The sequence below is a fragment of the Lipophrys pholis genome (assembly GCF_963383615.2).
Source record: "Lipophrys pholis genome assembly, chromosome: 3".
Classification (NCBI taxonomy): Eukaryota; Metazoa; Chordata; class Actinopteri; order Blenniiformes; family Blenniidae; genus Lipophrys; species Lipophrys pholis.
Genome location: NC_137627.1, coordinates 33,323,081 through 33,341,910, shown reverse-complemented (window position 1 = coordinate 33,341,910; position 18,830 = coordinate 33,323,081). Strand labels below are relative to the sequence as shown.

The window sequence follows — 18,830 nt, the reverse complement described above, 5'->3', positions numbered from 1 at the left end:
CTTCTTGTTCTTCCTGTGCTTCTTGTTCTTTCTGTTCTTTCTGTTCTTTCTGTTCTTTCTGTTCTTCCTGTTCTTTCTGTTCTTCCTGTTCTTCATGTGCTTCTTGTTCTTCCTGTGCTTCTTGTTCTTTCTGTTCTTTCTGTTCTTCCTGTTCTTTCTGTTCTTTCTGTTCTTCCTGTTCTTCATGTGCTTCTTGTTCTTCCTGTTCTTTCTGTTCTTTCTGTTCTTCCTGTTCTTTCTGTTCTTCCTGTTCTTCATGTGCTTCTTGTTCTTCCTGTTCTTTCTGTTCTTTCTGTTCTTCCTGTTCTTTCTGTTCTTCCTGTTCTTTCTGTTCTTCCTGTGCTTCTTGTTCTTCCTGTGCTTTCTGTTCTTTCTGTTCTTTCTGTTCTTCCTGTTCTTTCTGTTCTTCCTGTTCTTCATGTGCTTCTTGCTCTTCATGTGCTTCTTGTTCTTCCTGTGCTTCTTGTTCTTCCTGTGCTTTCTGTTCTTTCTGTTCTTCTTGTTCTTCCTGTTCTTTCTGTTCTTCTTGTTCTTCCTGTTCTTTCTGTTCTTTCTGTTCTTCCTGTTCTTTCTGTTCTTCCTGTTCTTCCTGTTCTTCTTGTTCTTCCTGTTCTTCCTGTTCTTCCTGTTCTTTCTGTTCTTTCAGTTCTTCCTGTTCTTGTTCTTCCTGTTCTTCCTGTTCTTTCTGTTCTTCCTGTGCTTCTTGTTCTTCCTGTGCGTCTTGTTCTTCCTGTTCTTTCTGTTCTTCCTGTTCTTCCTGTTCTTTTTGTTCTTCCTGTTCTTCCTGTTCTTCCTGTTCTTTCTGTTCTTTCAGTTCTTCCTGTTCTTGTTCTTCCTGTTCTTCCTGTTCTTTCTGTTCTTTCTGTTCTTGTTCTTCCTGTTCTTCCTGTTCTTCCTGTTCTTTCTGTTCTTCCTGTTCTTCCTGTTCTTCTTGTTCTTCCTGTTCTTCCTGTTCTTCTTGTTCTTCCTGTTCTTCCTGTTCTTTCTGTTCTTCCTGTTCTTGTTCTTCCTGTTCTTCCTGTTCTTTCTGTTCTTCCTGTTCTTTCTGTTCTTGTTCTTCCTGTTCTTTCTTGTTCTTCTTGTTCTTCCTGTTCTTCTTGTTCTTCCTGTTCTTTCTGTTCTTCCTGTTCTTCCTGTTCTTCTTGTTCTTCCTGTTCTTTCTTGTTCTTCCTGTTCTTCCTGTTCTTCTTGTTCTTCCTGTTCTTCCTGTTCTTTCTGTTCTTCCTGTTCTTGTTCTTCCTGTTCTTCCTGTTCTTCCTGTTCTTTCTGTTCTTTCTGTTCTTGTTCTTCCTGTTCTTCCTGTTCTTTCTGTTCTTCCTGTTCTTCCTGTTCTTCCTGTTCTTCATGTGCTTCTTGTTCTTCTTGTTCTTCCTGTTCTTCCTGTTCTTCCTGTTCTTTCTGTTCTTCCTGTTCTTGTTCTTCCTGTTCTTCCTGTTCTTCTTGTTCTTCCTGTTCTTCCTGTTCTTTCTGTTCTTTCTGTTCTTTCAGTTCTTCCTGTTCTTGTTCTTCCTGTTCTTCCTGTTCTTTCTGTTCTTCCTGTGCTTCTTGTTCTTCCTGCTCTTTCTGTTCTTCCTGTTTTTCCTGTTCTTCCTGTTCTTCCTGTTCTTCTTGTTCTTCCTGTTCTTCCTGTTCTTTCTGTTCTTTCTGTTCTTTCAGTTCTTCCTGTTCTTGTTCTTCCTGTTCTTCCTGTTCTTTCTGTTCTTTCTGTTCTTGTTCTTCCTGTTCTTCCTGTTCTTCCTGTTCTTCCTGTTCTTTCTGTTCTTTCTGTTCTTTCTGTTCTTCCTGTTCTTGTTCTTCCTGTTCTTCCTGTTCTTTCTGTTCTTCCTGTTCTTTCTGTTCTTTCTGTTCTTCCTGTTCTTCCCGTGCTTCTTGTTCTTCCTGTTCTCCCTGTTCTTCCTGTTCTTCTTGGCTCACATTTCCTCTCGCAGTCTAAAATCCCCCGTGAGGTTAACTGGTGACTCTGGCCGTGGCGGCGAATGCAGATCTGGACGTACCCTGCTTTCAATCCCAACGGGGATAAAGATGAATGGCTGATAGAATAATCCAGAATATGACCGTCTACCAGCGCCGGAGGTTGAAATACAATACCAGAATTTCATCAACAAAGTGCAGTGACCACTTCAACCAATCAGAGGAGCAAAACAGATCAACCACACTGTGATCATTTGGAAAAAGTTCCCAAAGGTCGTGCCTGCTGCAGCTGATCTGAGCTGACCATGGTTAAAGTGACGGTACAACCTGAACACATCGCCGGTCCAACATGCAGTGGGACGGCCACAATCAGAGCTACCTATTAACCGCTAATGCATATTTTGGGACTTTGTAATGAGAACTCAGAGCAGGTTGTCCTCGACCCCAAGGTCAGGGGTTCAATTCCCTGTCTGCCCCCGTCTTGTTGCAGTATCATTAGGGAAAACACTGAGGTCAGTCGCTTCGCATGACAGCCGTCACCACTGGTGAGTAAGTGTGTGTGTGTGTATTAGTGTGTGTGTGTGTGTGTGTGTGTGTGTGTGTGTGTGTGTGTGTGTGTGTGTGTGTGTGTGTGTGTGTGTGTGTGTGTGTGTGTGTGTGTGTGTGTGTGTGTGTGTGTGTGTGTGTGTGTGTGTGTGTGTGTGTGTGTGTGTGTGTGAGTGTAAATCAATATGAGACTGCTGAAGCAGTTAAAACACAGTTAAAAGTTCAGGTGGCTGACTTCACAGCTGATTCATGAACTTAGATTTTTAGATTTGCAAAATCAATATTTTAATACAAGTATTAATTATTTCTCTGCTGCTACAACTATAATCTGAGCTTTTTCCATCTCCAGAGATAGTATTTCACCAAACCGCAAGTTCTTCTCAGAACAATCAAATTAGAATTTCTCAGACAGCAAAACATTTATTGGCAGCCTGGTTAGAATTAATAGTTTAATCTTTTCTTGTTTCTTTAAACGGAAAAAGAAAAATGGGCTTGAATGCGTTTGGTGTGGAATCACAATAGCTTTTCATACATACGCTTTTTTTTTCTCCAGTATGAACAGATAAGTAGTGTGTTGTGGTTTGATATGTTCACATGCAATAATACAAAAGTTGACATGAATACAGATCAAAAATCCTTCTACACTAATGAAGCCTTCTGTGAGTAAAACACGCTTGGTGCTCTTATGTGGAGACAAAAAGAATCTCTTTTGCAGAGATTTTAACTCTTGACAAACTTGTAACAAGTTGTATTTTTTGAAGATAAAGAAACAAACAAGATTTAATATTTTGCACAATTGTCACGCAGAAAAATAAATTGTTCAGGAACGGTGTGTGACGAGACACTTGTGTGTCTGAAGCCAAAAACGGTTGGAGTGAACGCCACGCTGACTGGCGTCGGACCGGAGGAGCGTTGAAGTGAAAAGTCAAAGAGCAAAATACCGGAGACGCTACGTCGAGGATGAGATACACGACGCCCGCACCGAGAGACAAAGTCCGTCTGTTGTCTCAAACAACGTGACAAACGTTTGACCCTGCACTTTTACTTCACCACGTCTCAGTTTCAACTGTTGCTCTGTTTGTTTACAGGATTTATTGGATGTTTGTTAAAGCAGCTGCGTCATTTCTAACTATCCAAACACCAGACGTAAGGTTCCCCCGAAACCATGAATCCATAGAGCGCAGACCATCGCCACTTTTGTTTGCAGAACTGAATTAGCATCTCTAGCATGTTAGCCATAAGCTCATATTGATGCTAACTAGCCTGCCAGGTAGCTACATCACTGTGAAACACTGAGCAGGGAGTGTCTCCATGGCAACAGATGCTCATCTCCTTTAATCTCCTTCGTGAGGTGCCTCTCCCATCCACTTTGTATGGGAAATTTGTTCACAGTTTTTTGGGATTTATTCAGAAATGGTCAGCCGTTAAGATACCAAAATCTAATCAATTAGTCCTTGGATGATGACAAATCATCCCTGACTTTTATGCGTACCGGGTGAATGGTTTTTGCGAAAAGTTGATCATATACATACATAGAAGCCAATAAATAAAGATGAAAACATAACCTTCTCGGCCAACCTCGTCGATTGCCCTTCTTTCGTCAGCAAAGGTAATCATGTGAAAGTGTAGTGATGCCACACTTCTGCGCTGTTTGAGGCCAATTCATACTTTCTGCGTCTGCGTTTGTTTGTGTGACGTAAATATGGTCATCCAGCGCCAAACCCCTCTGCAGTCCGCCGCACGCAACCCAATTTTTGTGACCTTGTGGGACTGAAAGCATCGACATGGTGCGTCGCATGCATGCACCAGAGCAATAAACAGCAACAACAGCAATGGACGCCTGCTAGTGTGAGGAGGTCTGCCGGTATCGCTGCCTGAACAATCACAATTTAAAACAATGTAAAGAATAGCCAGAGGGCTACTCTTTACTCCTGGAGTGAAACAACTTCAAGAAAGAAGAACGCCGGCCACCAGAAGTGGAGATATTTTCAGGATTGTTGTCTTAAGTTATGGAACGCATACCGACGTGAGCCCAGAAGTGTCGTATGGATGAAATAATTTTTGCATGCACGGTCTGCGTACAAGTCAAAGTGACCTGCGAACGCTTGTTAGAGCCCGATATGTAACAACAATCCAAAATGTAACAACGACCCAAAATGTAACAAATGTAAAAACAATCCAAAATGTAACAACGACCCAAAATGTAACAACAACCCAAAATGTAACAAATGTAACAACGATCCAAAATGTAACAACGACCCAAAATGTAACAAATGTAACAACGATCCAAAATGTAACAAATGTAACAACGATCCAAAATGTAACAACAATCCAAAATGTAACAAATGTAACAACGATCCAAAATGTAACAACAATCCAAAATGTAACAACGAGTATTTCAATTAAAACCGGGGGGGAGGATCATGGGGCGGGTGGGATATGAGGCTCCTGGGGGTGTACAGTTGACTGTCCTCCGACCGGGGCCTGCGCCGGCCTTCGCTTTCCTGGGTCTGGGGGCGGGGCTGGTCCGGGGCGCGGCGGCTGGGGCCGTCTCTGCCTTGCCGGGTTGGGGGGGGGGGGGGGGGGGGGGGCGGTGGGTGGGCCTGTTCCCGGGGGTGCGGCGGGACTCGCCGCCGGGGTTGGGGGGGCCCTCAACCCGCTCGGCCCGGGGGCCCTGCTCCGGCCTTTTCTCGGCTTGGCGGCTTGGGTCGGGGCCTGGGGCCCTGTGCCCTTTATCCTTCTCTTGTGGGCCCCTCTTGCCTGGGGGGGATTCCTCTCTGCATTCTCCGTCGGGTGCTTTTTGGGCGGGGACGTGGCTCTCTGGGGTGGTTCGCTGGGGTCTCCCCGGGCCTGGGGGGCTTCCGTCTGCCGGGGTGGCGGTGTCTGGGCCCGATGGCCTCGGACCCCGGGGTGTCGCCACGGGTCCCCCCACAGCAGTTCCGGTCACACCCAGTGGACAAACCACACACACACACACACACACACACACACACACACACACACACACTTCCACTCCTCACGAAAGGTGCTTCTGAAGTTGCTTGTTCTCTATCATCATTTGCTCAAACTTTAAAAATCATGTTCCTCTTTTGTTGTCACCTCTTTGTTAATTCATGTTCCTGCTTCACGTTACTGTCTAGATAGAGCTGCTCAGGCTGGTTCATCTAAGAAATCATTTTACTGTCTAGATAGAGCAGCTCAGGCTGGTTTAATCCAAAAACAGTTGGAAAATATTTGGATCAGTGTGATAACTGCAAATAATATATGTAGCACAACAAGGATATTGTATGTTATCCCCCCTCCCCCCTCCCCCTGTAAAAACGATCCAAAATGTAACAAATGTAACAACGACCCAAAATGTAACAAATGTAACAACGATCCAAAATGTAACAACAATCCAAAATGTAACAACAATCCAAAATGTAACAACGACCCAAAATGTAACAACGACCCAAAATGTAACAAATGTAACAACGATCCAAAATGTAACAACAATCCAAAATGTAACAACGACCCAAAATGTAACAACGATCCAAAATGTAACAAATGTAACAACCCAAAATGCAACAAATGTAACAATGATCCAAAATGTAACAATGATCCAAAATGTAAAAACGATCCAAAATGTAACAACGACCCAAAATGTAACAATGAACCAAAATGTAACAACCCAAAATGTAACAACGACCCAAAATGTAACAATGAACCAAAATGTAACAACCCAAAATGTAACAATGAACCAAAATGTAACAACCCAAAATGTAACAATGAACCAAAATGTAACAACCCAAAATGTAACAAATGTAACAACGATCCAAAATGTAACAACGACCAAAAATGTAACAACAATCCAAAATGTAACAACGACCAAAAATGTAACAACAATCCAAAATGTAACAACAACCCAAAATTGAACAATGAACCAAAATTTTACAAATGGAACAACGAACTGAATTGTTAGGAAAATAAAAACCTGAACTGTAGCAACTGGTCAATGATGGAACAATACCCTGAGCCCAAAACTTATAAACTTAAAAAAAACATTACATTATCGGGCAGGCACAATATTTTTCCCTTAATAGTGTAATAGTTTTATTACATAATAAAGTGAGTCAATTAATTATGGTTTGGGTTTGAACTTAAACTGCTTCAATTTGAATAACACTGAAAGATTGAGTTCTAAAAGTTTGGACTATTTGCTCATACATTTAACAGTTTATAGTATTTATGTAGGATTGCTGTTGCCAAAGTCATTTATAGTCTTTTGTTCTTTATAAACTGTAATCTATTTCTCCAATCATCAGTAGAAAATAATAGTCAGATGACATTTAAATTCTTGTTATATATCTTTACATTTTTGACCAGTTATTACATTCCAGGATTTATTACGTTATATTTTATAACAATTCGGGTCGTTGTTACATATCAGAAGCGCAACGTGGAAAGTATGGAAGGGCCTTTACACGACAGTGTTTCAAATGAAAACACATCGTTCTTGCGGTTTGTTTTTTTTTGGTTTGTTTGTTTGTTTCAGGAAAGTTTTGTGTTTACACGGCAACATTTTGAAATTGTTTGTTTGCGCGGAAACGGTGGGAAACACTTGAAACGATGTAATTTTTATGTTGGCCACAAGTGGGTGCTGTTGATTGTTTCTGTAATGAAAACATACAAACACTTGCGCAGTAGCATTTCAGAAAGGTTATGGGGTTTTTTTACGCGGTAGCGGAGCGTTTTCAAAAAGTTGCCTTTTCAGTGACTCTGAGGACCGTCATCGTGTAAACAGAACCTCAAAACGCCAACAACAGTTTTGCATTTTCAGTTAAATACATTGTCGTGCTCCAAACTCGACTCCAGCATCAACCAAGTGAATGAATCTGTTTCACGCCACTTCCCAGAGAATTTATCATTTATCTCCAGAAACCTGGAAAAAAAGCTCCGAGATGAAAACAAATGCAACTTGTGATTATTTATGAGCTGGACTTCATCATCTTCATCATTTTAATCCCCGAGTGAAACGACATGTTAGAGAAGTGATGAAATAAATCATTTTAGATTTTTATAGTCTGCATGGTGCTGTGGTATATTTTGTTAAAAATAAAAAAAAATAAAAAATCTAAATAATGGTGAAACCTGATGACTTGATTTGCCTCATTTTTGAAATAATCATTTCACAACGATTTTGGGTTATTTGCTGCCTGTGCATGAAAAACACAAATGATCAATTCAAAAAGCTCAGAAATCACTTTCTCCCACTGAAGAAGGAAAAGTTAAAACTGGATTTTCTAAAAGTCTCACGGTGTCCGGGCGGCCTCGGTCTACAGGCTGCGGCATGAAGTGATTTAAAAAGAAGGAAATTGAGGCGCTCTCTTCTAAATAAATCAAGGGAAATGAGAAATGTGCAGCTTTTCTTTAGTGTGGCGCAGCAGAACAGTCATTTGTGACTAAATGTGCCTCACTTGACGTCGCTCACTGGAAACAACAGATGTTTCTCTGCTAATGAACCACTTCCACAATAATAAGAAGAACATGGCCGTTCCAGGCTGCAGGACAATAAACCTGCACTGGAACCCAACTCCGTTCAATCCTCACCCCTCTTCTACACCTCGTTTTTGTTTACTTAGCTGTTGTTTGCTTCACTGTTTACATTTTGTTTATCGTCTTGGTTAGTAGGTCTTTACCTCACTCGTTTGTTTTCTCTTGTCTGTTGACAGTTTATTACATGGAACATATTTTCTTGGCACTCTACTTTTTGTTTACTATGTTCAGGTTGTGTTTATGAGGTTTCATTTTGTTTGCATGCAACAGTTTATTTACTGTGTTTACTAACTTTTATTCAGTATGTTGATAACTTTGTTAACTAAATTTATTTAGTTTGTTGGCAGGCTCATTTACTGTGTTTACTAGGCTTTATTCAGTATGTTGACGGAGGCCTGTACTACGACGCCAAATTTTCTAGATAACTTCAGGATTAACTCTGGTTTTAGTACTACAACTCGCTCACTTCTCACCAGGATAAATCACATAAGTCTGTTTCGTTCCACGAGGGTTGATCTGGAATAATGAGGTTAATGATCACACCTGACAGAACTGCAGAAACATGATTTTATGGAAGGCAGAACTACTCGTGTCGTCGCGGTGATGAATTAATATTCCAACACAAAACACTCTCACAAGAGCCTCAAAACAACTGGATGGAAAATCTAAACTAAAAGAAGATCAGTGAGGAAGTTCAGCCCGACACATTTCTGCTGTAATAAAGTGACAGTGAGTGATCACAGTCCGTTTATATCGCTGATAAATTAATCTGGTATAATCTCACCAAGTCAGCATTAACAAGTCAGGAATGTTCTGGCTTTGGCTGCAGCAGCAGTTTTGCTTTTAACTGCTGGATGTATTTTAATTCTTCATTTTCTCAGAGAATAACTGCTCTGTTGACAGTTTTGTTTACTGTGTTTACTAACTTTTGTTCAATATGTTGATAAGTTTGTTTACTGTGTTTACTCGGGTTTATTCAGTATGTCGAAAGTTTTGTTTACTAGGTTTCATTCAGTATGTTGACAGATTTGTTTACTTGTTGACAGTTTATTTTTTGGGTGTTCTGTTCAGTAAGATATTTTCAGTTTTGTTCTACTGATCTAATCACTTCCACAGAGTAAATCTCGACCTCTCTGCTTATTTTGTTGAGTTCAGACGAGATTCTGTTGTGATTTTGAAGCGCTGAAGTTTTTACTGAGTTGTGTTGTTTTATTTCTTCATGTTTCAGATTTGTTGACGGGAAAACACTCAGTGATGATGGTTTATAGAGTCGCAGTGTGTTTTTATGTCCCACCTTAATACTACATTTGCTAAACACTCGTGCTTTTTTTTTTTTTTTAACTTCACCCAGATATCATTTGCTTGGTAAACAGCTGCGATAAAGCATCGCGCTATCAGTGAAGCCCTGCGTGTTTTAAATGTGTGAAATAAATAAAGGACGTACAGAATGAATTATGTTCAGCGGATTCTCTGGATGGAAATAAGCTGATGCTGTTCAGGTGCAACATCGTGATAAAACTGCAGCGTTCGTCCCTCTCGGCACTTTTGAGGCATGTAATTGTTTCTCTCTTAGTTTCCTGGGAGTTCGCTCTCCATTAATTATTGAAATAGTCCATCAGGATTGGCATCGGTTGATATCAGCTTTAAACCTTTCTACCGGTTATCAGTCAAAATTAACATTCCTTTCATCGTGATTAATTAAGTTTCACGTGACAGGTGTATCATGTTTACAAAAAAGAAAACATCTAATTTCACATCTACCAGTGTCTTCATGACAAAAAAAAGCCAGAATGATATGTAAAGTTATTGTGGAAACATGCGTGTAACCGTACGAGTGCCAAAGAAATGGAGCTGGAAAGTCTCTGCAGAAAGGAAAAACTCAATACTGCGTGTAGTGCATGTGCGCAAATAGACGTTTTTCCTCAGAGAATTATTAAATTATTGTTATTATTATTATTATTAAATTCAATATACATCCAATTTCTCTTGAGTGCTAAAACTATTTATTCCAGTACCAACCTCAGGTTGGTTGTTTAAAGGCATCAGGTTGAGAACCTTTAAACATTCTATCCAACTGTTGCTCTATTTTGGGAAAATTTACTTCATAATTTTATTAATAATGCACTTCACATCAATTTGGACCAGATCCCCCCCAGTGGTCATCCCCTGGGCTGGATCGTACCACGTTGTGGTTCTAGTTTGTTTGACATCCACAGTTTAGAACATTTTCAAATTTGCAGCAAATTATGAATGTCAGACTTTGTTTACACGACAGCATTATCCAAGTGAAAACGCAAAACTTTCGCTGTGGTTTTAGGTGTTGGTTCACACGATAACGATGGTCACTGAAAACGAAACCTTTTGAAAACAGCTCCCAAGGTGGAACTTTTCAAAAATACTGCAATTCTAGCTACATGGAGACAAGGAAAAACTGATTTTTGAAAATGCAGCTACTGCGCATGCACACCACGGTCTTAGGAGTAGTTTTTCTGCACATGCTCAGTAGGTTGACAATGTTTCCCCCAGACAGTCATGATTCCCAGTCCATATTCTCCTGGGACTTGGTAGTTTTATTTTGACAGTCACTGTAATAACAATCCAACTTCATCATTTGTCCATACTTATGTACGCGTACTCCCATTGTTAATGTTTAGAGCGTATTGTCTGTGCGACTGTGTCTGGTTTCATTATCAAAACAACAAACAGCACCAACTAGTGGCCCAACATGAAAACTACACAATTTCCAGTGATTCTGCCATTTCAGTGTAAACTAGCATAATTTTCAAAATCTTGTCATGTAAACGCAAACATTTCCTGAAACAGAAATGGATAAATGACACGTTTTCATGATAACAAATGATTTAATTTGGAGTTGAAGCACTGTGACCTTGAACAAGATAAAACGGTTCAGAAAACGGATGGAAGGAGCATTAGCTGCAGTATTTATTTTCTTTATAATTTTAAGTAAATGATTTTGTGTGGTTAAACTGTAATGTGACCTGGAGCTGCTCCTCACTCAGAGCCTCTCTGGCGTTTCTCTCCTTTACTTTGAAAGTCTCCTGGCTCGTGCTCGCGCCTGCCTGCCGCTCGCTTGATTGGCTGTAACCGCTCCGGTGCGGAGCGACGTCACGGCCGTGATCACGGACTTCTCCCGGGCACCGCGCACCTCCGCCGGGCTGCAGACTCCCGGACCCGGCGAAGGGGGGTAATGGACGTGTGGAATGGAGGGGGCAGAGAGGCAGGGGACCCGGGATGATGCCCCACCGGGTCACCGTGGTTGTTGACGGAGAAAACAATGCCGCTCGCGGTGCTGCGGCAGCGGCTTTTTGACATGCGAGCCGGGAAGTGTTGAGTTTACTCCTGCAGAGGCATTTCTTACGTAACACGTGTTTATTTGACCCCCCCGCCGCCGTGCATCCAACACCGGCTCCTGCCCCGACGTGACCCGTGTGTGTGCGCGCACCGTAACCTTTAGTAAAACAGTCCCGAGCGTCCATGACAAGGCCAGAACTAAACACAGGCCTGTGGCTCCATCTGTTGGCGGGAACACGTCACTGCACGACCAATATAAATTACAGTGATGACAAAGAGATCAGCTTGAGAAATCATTGTTTTTATTTGTAAACGGGTCAGCACTCAGACTGTACACAACAGAGGTTTTCTGAGTTTCACCCAATAAAACCAAAAGGAGCGTCTGGAGTGGGGGGTCGGGGGGGGGGGTAGCAGAGCAGGACGGTCCGCTGGCAGCCGCTGGACGACAGTAAAGCTTGTTTTGCTATTACGCTCAATGAATTTCAAATCTGTTGTCAGTTTGATTAGTTTCAGCCGGACCGCCCTGCTTCCCCCCGGCCACACGATCCCGAACGTGGTCAAGCAGCCGCTCCCGGTGAGTGATTTTTTTGTACAAAAAAGACAAAAACTATGAAAGAAATCCAAAGACCACATTACAGAACACTTGAATAACAACTGGGGTTGGGGGGGGGGAGTAGAAACTCAAACATTGTGTAAACTATGCCAGAACAAGCCCAAAAGGTAACACTCATGAAATCATATGAGAACTATTTGCCCCATACAAACACGGGCTTTATCACGTCTATCTGCCTGGTAGTTATAGTTATTATGAAGTACTGACTGAATTCATGCCGAGGCTCAACACACCTTCCTCCACTATAGCTGGCAATATATAGTGCTCACCAGAGACAGACATCTTTTTTAATTCCTTTTTTTTGTTTTTTGTTTTTTAAATACACTACACGTGTTATAATGACCACATTAGTTCACTTATCATACTTTTCTTCTAATAATACACCAAAAAAAAAAAAAAAAGAATAGGCTAAAAAAAAAAAAAAGAAAAATCTCTCACGACAAAGCAATGCAGAGTATCATAGAAACCGATGACGAGACAATCTATCGACACACAGGCACAGTGCACAAGCTTGCAGGCAGGAATGGAAAAGAAATCTTCTGTCTTTTTTAAATTTTTTTAAATAGTACAAAAAATGCTTTTTCTTATATTTATTCTTTTGCTTCAAGGGCACAACTGAAACTGTGACGTTGTGAGGAGGAAGAAGCTCCGGCCATGGTTAGTTGCCAGCCCCCCCCCCCCCCCCCACAAACAAACACGAGGTGTATATTTAGCTCCAGGTCATGAGACATTCACTTGAGCCGCAGAGTCAGAAGCTCGGTTTGTGTTTAACGTGATTTGATGGATGAACGTCTGAACCGTAGTAAGGCAGCGACAGATTGGATGGTTTTTTTGCCCAAATGTGAGACCAATGGCGTCTTTCTTCCCCCTCGTTCGTGCTCCTGCAGCTGGCTGTGGGTTCGTCCTGTACTTTATGATCCCCATAACAACTCCGGTCTATCAGTGCCAGCTCGTCTGAGAGAGATGAAACATCCCCGACACAGACACACACAGTGAAAACAATAAAACCTTGTAAACAAAAAAACAACCTTCACAGCCACTTTGCAGGTCAGACGTGCGGAACAAGCTATTTAATTGAAGTCCAACTCCCCAAAAATAAATAAAAATAAAACAAACGGTTTCATATTAGAACATGAAAATAAGAAAAATAATTTCTATATATAGTCTGTTTTGTTTGTTTTTTTTTTTTGTTTTTTTTGTGCATTTACATTTCTCATAATGATCCGATACTTGAGTGCAACTGCAATGGAAACTCCTGAACAGAAAAGTGGGAGAAACTGGTTGAATTTACCGTGACGTCATTTTTTTTAATGGGAGAGAGAAGTCCCGACTGGTTAAATAAAACCACAATAAAAAAATAAAATCAATCTCTGATGAGCTGAAGGGAAACATTTCATGAATGGGACCGGAAAATGAGCGATGGTGGAGGCGCGTGACGATAAGGGCACTGGACGTCAGAGCTCCTGCAGTGTGTCGCTGCACAATGTTTTGGGTGGGGGAGGGGGAGGGGGGAGGGGAGGAGGCGTTTTCCCCCCCGGCCCATCATGCTTTGCCCTCGGTGGTATTTGTCTGTGTGACACTGTTGTGATCTACAGTGATCAGGGCGTTTGGTAAGTCTGCCTCCTCCAGTTTGCCCTTCTCATCAGAAAAAATCTTCCTGCAAGCGAGAAGAAGAGAAAGACGCCACATTAGAAACGTGGAAAACGAATCCAAGTCTCGGTAAACACTGGAGTTCGACAGTTATTCTCAATGACAGCTTCACCCAATATGTAAGAAGACACCGTGTGTGTGTGTAGAGATCTTCTTACATATTTCTTCACCACCTTGACGACAGTCAGATAATAAAGTAAACAAACAAGATAATGACGAACCCGAACGCCTCGTCGTTTTGAGTTTAGTTGGACTTGAAAGAGACAAGCTGGACGGTGAACGAGCCGCCGTGCCGCCGCGGCCTGCAGCAGGCCGACTCCAGCGTCCGGAGGAGGCAACACTCACAGGCCTGTTAGTTAGAGCCTGAGACAAAACACTGCCGTTCACTAAAGGCCCATTCCACACGTGGAAACCTCCCAGAGCTGCTGCTGGCGTCTTTAGTCTTTATTCACACGTGGCGGCCGGCGCTGAGCGGCCGTCACAAAGAGACTTTTTTAGAAAGCAGATGTTTTTATTTACTACATTTAGTCACTGAATCAATGTTAAACACTCTGAATTCTGAGAGGATTAATGAGTAACTTCATCAGTGAGTTCGGATTGTTCGAGCCCGACACGTAACAACAACTTGAATTGTTCTAAAATATAATGGAACAAAACCTGAAATGTCAATAATGTAACAAGATTGAACAAGAATTTAAATGTGACCTGAATATGTTTAATGTTATACATTTATTTGTACTGGTGATTGGAGAAATAGATTACAGATTATAGAGAACAGAAGACTATAAACGACTTTGGCAACAGCAATAATACAGAATTACCATAAACTCTATGTAGATGTATGTAAAAAACAAATAGTCTGAACTTTTAGAACTCATTCTTTCACTGTTGTTCAAATTGAAGCAGTTCAAGTTCAAGTCCAAACTATAAATCATTGACTCACTATATCATGTAATAAAATTATTACAATATTCGTGCAAACATATTTTTCCTGAACCCATGATGTAATATTGAAATGTTTTAAAGTTTCAGGGTATTTTTACATTATTGACCAGTTGTTTCATTTCAGGTTTTATTACATCATATTTTCTAACAATGTGGGTCGTTGTTACATATCGGGCTCCAGCAGGGCTGCATATTGAAACATCTGGATTTTTATTCAGTCTGTAAATTAAAGCTACGATATCTGTACGACCGTCTCTTTAGTGTATTTTTTTCTTGTTACTTTTGACGTGGAGACCGACTGCCATCAGTTCACTGCAGCAACAAATATTATGTTTTGCACAATAATCTTTAGATTCTCTCCAAATACAACACAGTTTGAGTGGTTTTACTTAAAAATATGAACATTCTGAGTTCAGCCCAATCTGACATGACAATGTTTGTCTCAACTGATTCACTTGAGTTAATCATTAATAATTTTCTATTTTGTGTTTCCAGAATCGATCAAGATGTCAAAAAATTACACTCTAAAACTTTGAAATGTATTAATGGGAGTTTAACTTATTTTTTTTTTGGTCGAGATTTCACTGTGGTCCTGGTTTCTTTTTTTTCTTTCTTCGACACCTTATTCTTGCAATCAAATCAATCAAATATCAATTTATGGTTTTTATGTCTGTAATTTTCTTTTAATTCTCTCTGAACTCATACAAACAATCTCCTATTGGTTTTTGTGATAAATCCACGTCAGTACGACCAGACTGAACTCAGACGTCAGTTTTACAGTGATCTGGAGTTTAGCGAGAGACGATCTCCGTGAGGCCGATAGAAACGTTGTTTTGAAGTAACGAGCTGCATGTCTGACAACAGGCTCAACTATGTTTGTGGTGAATGTTGCAGAAGTAGAGACCACAATGGAAGAGTGTCACACACGAGCATTAAAAAAATTACCCAAAACAAAACAAAAACCAAACAAACTCCTCTTTCCACAACATCTCACTTAGTATAACCACTCCCAGTGTCATTACCACAAGTTACCATTACAATATTTCATATTGTGTGGTCAATGGCAAGATGCGGTGGTGAATGAATGGGTGTACAAGTTACACTCGCACACAAACACAAACACACACACACACAGATAAACCTCTAGAGGGAGCCGTACTCATCGTTGACAGGAGGAGCGGTCTTGGCCAGAGTCTCTGACGCCTCCAGGACTGGGCCTGAGGGGGGGTCTGCTCCGTCTCCGTTGGGCAGAGAGGGGGCAGCGGGTGGGCTGTCTAAGCTAATGAGGTCAGCGGGGGGCAGTGACGGTCTCTCCGTCCCGTTCGTCAGCTCAAAGTCCAGGTCTGCGTGTCGGGAGCCTGGGCCGGGGGTTAGAAAGTCGTACGAGTCCGACGCCGACACGAGGAGGTCATTTGAAAGCAGCGCCTTGAGGCCGGAGGGTACGTGGGGGGGTGGGATTGGGGTCACGGGCAGAGGAGAGGTGACGCCGGTGACCTGGGAGTCTTCCAGGTCCTCCGGGGCGCCGCGAGGCGCCGAGGGAGAGCTGCTGTTCGCGGCTGTGGCGGTGGGCACCGTACGGTCCAGCGGTCTGTCTGGGGCGGCGGGGTTTGAATCGGAATCTATCTCTGCGGGGGTGGCGGCTCGAGCGGAGGCAGTTTGCGGCAGTGCGTCTGTTTCTAAGGCTGCGGCGGGGGGCTGTGTGGGCGGCGGGCCGACCGGCGGTCTCGGTGCAGGTTTCTTGGCGTCGAGAGTGGGAGAAGGTGACGGAGAAGACGCGGCGAGGGGGGACACGGGCGGGCTACTTTTAGCATTCAGCGCAACGAGCTTGGGAGAGTGTCGACGCTTGGGCGGGATCGGCGTGCCGGCTTTCTGAGGTCTGATCTGGTCGGGGGTGGGCGGGGGCGTGCTCGGTTTCTCCGGTTCTTCCGGGGCGTCGCTCCTCCTCCTCCGCTCTACCAACGGGGGCGGTCTGGACTGGACGGGGGGAGTCTGCGGTGGGTCGGGCTCGGCGGCCGGGACGGGGGCGGGCAAGGGCTCGCTGGCCGGGGTGGACAGGCTACAGGTGAGGGTGGTGGTCTCGCTAGAGGGGCTGTCCTGAGCGGGGTCAAGGCTCGCAGTGGCTGTGTCAGAGTTGGTGGCTACGGAGGAGAGGGCGTCCTGAGCCAGAGCAGCAGTGTAAGCCGCCAGCCTGAGAGAGCAGGGAGAGAACAGAGACACACAGACTAGACACCAGGGTGACTGTGACAAGAGGAAGGGTGGTCCGCACGACGGCATGCAGAGGGATTAGTTGGCTTTTAAAAGAAGTCACACAAACAAGAGACAAAGCAACTGAAAAAACCAAAAAGAAGAGCAGCAACTATTAAGCCTAGTGAGAAACAGAAAGAAGAAGAAAGAGGGCGTCATGCTGTGAGTGGACATTAAAGGATTCGTCCCATACACACACCGACATGGAGTACACCGACTCGTGTGTTAAGAAAGAAAAGGCACCACAGCCTTCCTGCAGAAAACCACAGCACCACGCAGAACCACCTATAAGGGTTAAACAGTACCAGTGGCAAATCTCATAATGCGTAATCTCTGGGTTCCAGACTGCTGATATGAGAGATGGCTCGCTGAGGTTGTCAAATGGCGTCATGAGTTGACCACACTCGAGAGGACAAAAGCCCTTCTGTGTCTTCGACTGGTATTGCTTCAACCTTCATATACATGAGACAGAAAATCTCCAGGAGGCTGGAGGAGGAACGGAAAGTACACTGATCCCTTTCGAAAGCGAGGAAAACACAAGAGAAGCAACACGGTCCAGTGGACTCCACTCAAGAATGACCTCAACTTTTTATAGACGTTTCAAAGGAGGGAGGGTCAAATTTCATCCCGTTGAATAACAAGACTTATTCTTAAAAGTGGAGTGCAGTGTACGACAGCGAGAGAGGCTGCAGCGGGACGACTTGGTGCCGTTGATCAGCGTTCACTCACTCTGGCTCCGTCAGGGGCGTCGTCTCGTTGGGCTCCGTCGGTCCCGCCGCGTTGTGATTGGCCGTGCACTCGTCCTCCGTTCTCACTTCCACTATCGGCTCTTTGGACTCGTCTTTGCTGTGGGACAGAAGCAATGAGCCCGTTAATGGCAGCAGGCGCCAACTCTGCCTCCTTCTCTAAATATTCCAGTTGTTAAAGTGACGCGAAGACGTCGGTGAAAAACCTGAAATCAAACTCACTTCTCACTCAGTCTTATTAGGACAGGTGTCATATAGAATTCTGACCCCACGGAAACCTGACCCCTGGGTCACTTTTCTAGTATGGAAAATGATCCCACCCCATAGACTTTTACCCCCAATATGAAACTTTATCTTTTGCTAATAAGATTGTTTTAATGTAGATATTTAATATAAACATTACTTGTTACATGTCATAAAGCACTGCTTTCTTGTATTATTTGATCTTTCCTTTCATACATACAATTTCAAATAAGCAACTACTAAATCCTCTCACATGCACAGAAATTAAGTTTACAAGTCTGTGTATACAAAATAGATATACTGTATAACCTTTCTTTTTGTTTTTAATTAATCCCTAAAATCAAACTTCAAGATTAAACAATGCTAAAGGTGTATTATTTGGATTACACATATGAGAGGTACATTTTATTTTTATGCATTTATTATTTTTAAAACTAAATTATACATCAGATACACATTAAATATTAGATCAGAAGGGATATGATTTGTTTATACATCTCACAGTTATGAGTTAAACTATTTGACCTAAGCTTATTTTAATGTGATATCATCTATTTCCTTAGTATGTATGTGAGGTGGTAAAATACTATGCATGCTTTTTATTTATATATGTTTGCATACAGTGTTTATACATTTTAATGACTTAATGGGATTGGGTCACTTTTCTATCTGACACCGGCCATAAAGAGGATTTGTTCAACACTCCCATGAAACCCAACGGCCTCAAAATGAAAAACACATCAGGTCCTCTCTTCTTTTATTCTTATAAAAATATCTCAGCGGACCATAATGCACTATAGTCACAAGACGTGTTTATTTTGCTCGAGAGGCACTCTTTATATCTTATTTTTAGGCGTAATGGAAAACATTTCCTCAGATTTCTGTTATGTTGAACATAAAGACTTAAGAAAAAAAATCTGCTGATCATCTTCAGTGTGTGTTCTTGAAAGGTTTTTTGGGAACATTTCCAGAAAAATCAGTCATTCATGTAGGTAAACACAACGACAAACAAACTAAAAAAAACAAAAAAACATTGCAGCCTCAAAATCCAACACAAGACAACACTAAAACATGATGAAAGTACT

The 18,830-nt window shown here is 42.4% G+C and overlaps 1 protein-coding gene across 2 annotated transcripts in view; it reads right to left on the bottom strand.

Annotated features, from left to right (window-relative positions):
* Positions 1-11,585: 11,585 nt before the first annotated feature.
* ncam1b (neural cell adhesion molecule 1b) overlaps positions 11,586-18,830 on the bottom strand; it is a 92,682-nt gene continuing 85,437 nt past the window's right edge. Inside the window, exons 19-20 of one of the 2 annotated variants that reach the window (XM_080459809.1) lie at positions 17,486-17,602; positions 11,586-13,574 (exon numbers count right to left, since the gene is read on the bottom strand). In XM_080459809.1, the coding sequence (XP_080315935.1) occupies positions 13,460-13,574; positions 17,486-17,602 (232 nt within the window). In that variant the 3' untranslated portion in view covers positions 11,586-13,459. Of the gene's footprint in view, positions 13,575-15,089; positions 16,701-17,485; positions 17,603-18,830 lie in introns of those variants that run through there. The other variant, XM_080459810.1, reaches the window with a different exon arrangement.